The 714-nt window shown below is 63.4% G+C and overlaps 1 protein-coding gene across 1 annotated transcript in view; it reads left to right on the forward strand.

Annotated features, from left to right (window-relative positions):
- Positions 1-221: 221 nt before the first annotated feature.
- Ywhae (tyrosine 3-monooxygenase/tryptophan 5-monooxygenase activation protein epsilon) overlaps positions 222-714 on the forward strand; it is a 51342-nt gene continuing 50849 nt past the window's right edge. Inside the window, exon 1 of the mRNA XM_010642168.3 lies at positions 222-413. Within this exon, the coding sequence (XP_010640470.1) occupies positions 350-413 (64 nt within the window). The 5' untranslated portion in view covers positions 222-349. The remainder of the gene's footprint in view (positions 414-714) is intronic.

The raw sequence follows: 714 nt of genomic DNA on the forward strand, positions 1-714 counted from the left end.
CACTCCGACCTTGCGTCCAGCCACCCTAGCTCCCTCGGGGAAGCTCTCCTTTCCCGCAGTCGCAGTTCCCGCCTTAGTGCTACAGCGCGTTAAGAGGCTACGAAAAAGGGGCACTCCGCCAGTTCCAGCCTTTTCTGGCGCCGAGTTCCAGGACCCGCCCCCTCCCCCCGGCGCCAGTTGCCAGGGAGCGGTTGCCATAGAGCTGAGCAGTTGTCCGCGTGCGCAGGCGGAAGTCCCGGATTGAGGCGCCGCCATTTTTGCTGCCCGGACCCGGAGCGAGAGGGTGAGAGAGCCGGAGACGTTATCCGCTTCCATCCGTCGCGCAGACCCTGCCGGAGCCGCTGTCGCTATGGATGATCGGGAGGATCTGGTGTACCAGGCGAAGCTGGCCGAGCAGGCTGAGCGATACGACGGTAAGTTGGGGGGGCAGCAGGGGGCTGGAATTCTCGGACCCTCTGCCGCCGCCCACAGAGGCCGGGAATAGAAGACAAAATGGCGGCATCGTTTCCGAGCCTGGCTTGGGGACGTGGATTCGGGAAGCAGGAAATGGCTTGTGGGGTCCCAGAGCAATGAGAGGCTCCAGGCCCAGGAGTTTGACCTTTTTAGTGTCCTAAACTACAGGCACTCGCTAGCCAGGAGGCCCAGGCAGTAAGGTGGAGGAGTTGGTTGTAAAATGGCGGCTGGGGGGGGCGAGTCTTCAGGCGGGGGAGGGGG

This window comes from Fukomys damarensis, unplaced genomic scaffold (assembly GCF_012274545.1).
Source record: "Fukomys damarensis isolate Sample0158 unplaced genomic scaffold, DMR_v1.0_HiC HiC_scaffold_13, whole genome shotgun sequence".
Lineage (NCBI taxonomy): Eukaryota > Metazoa > Chordata > Mammalia > Rodentia > Bathyergidae > Fukomys > Fukomys damarensis.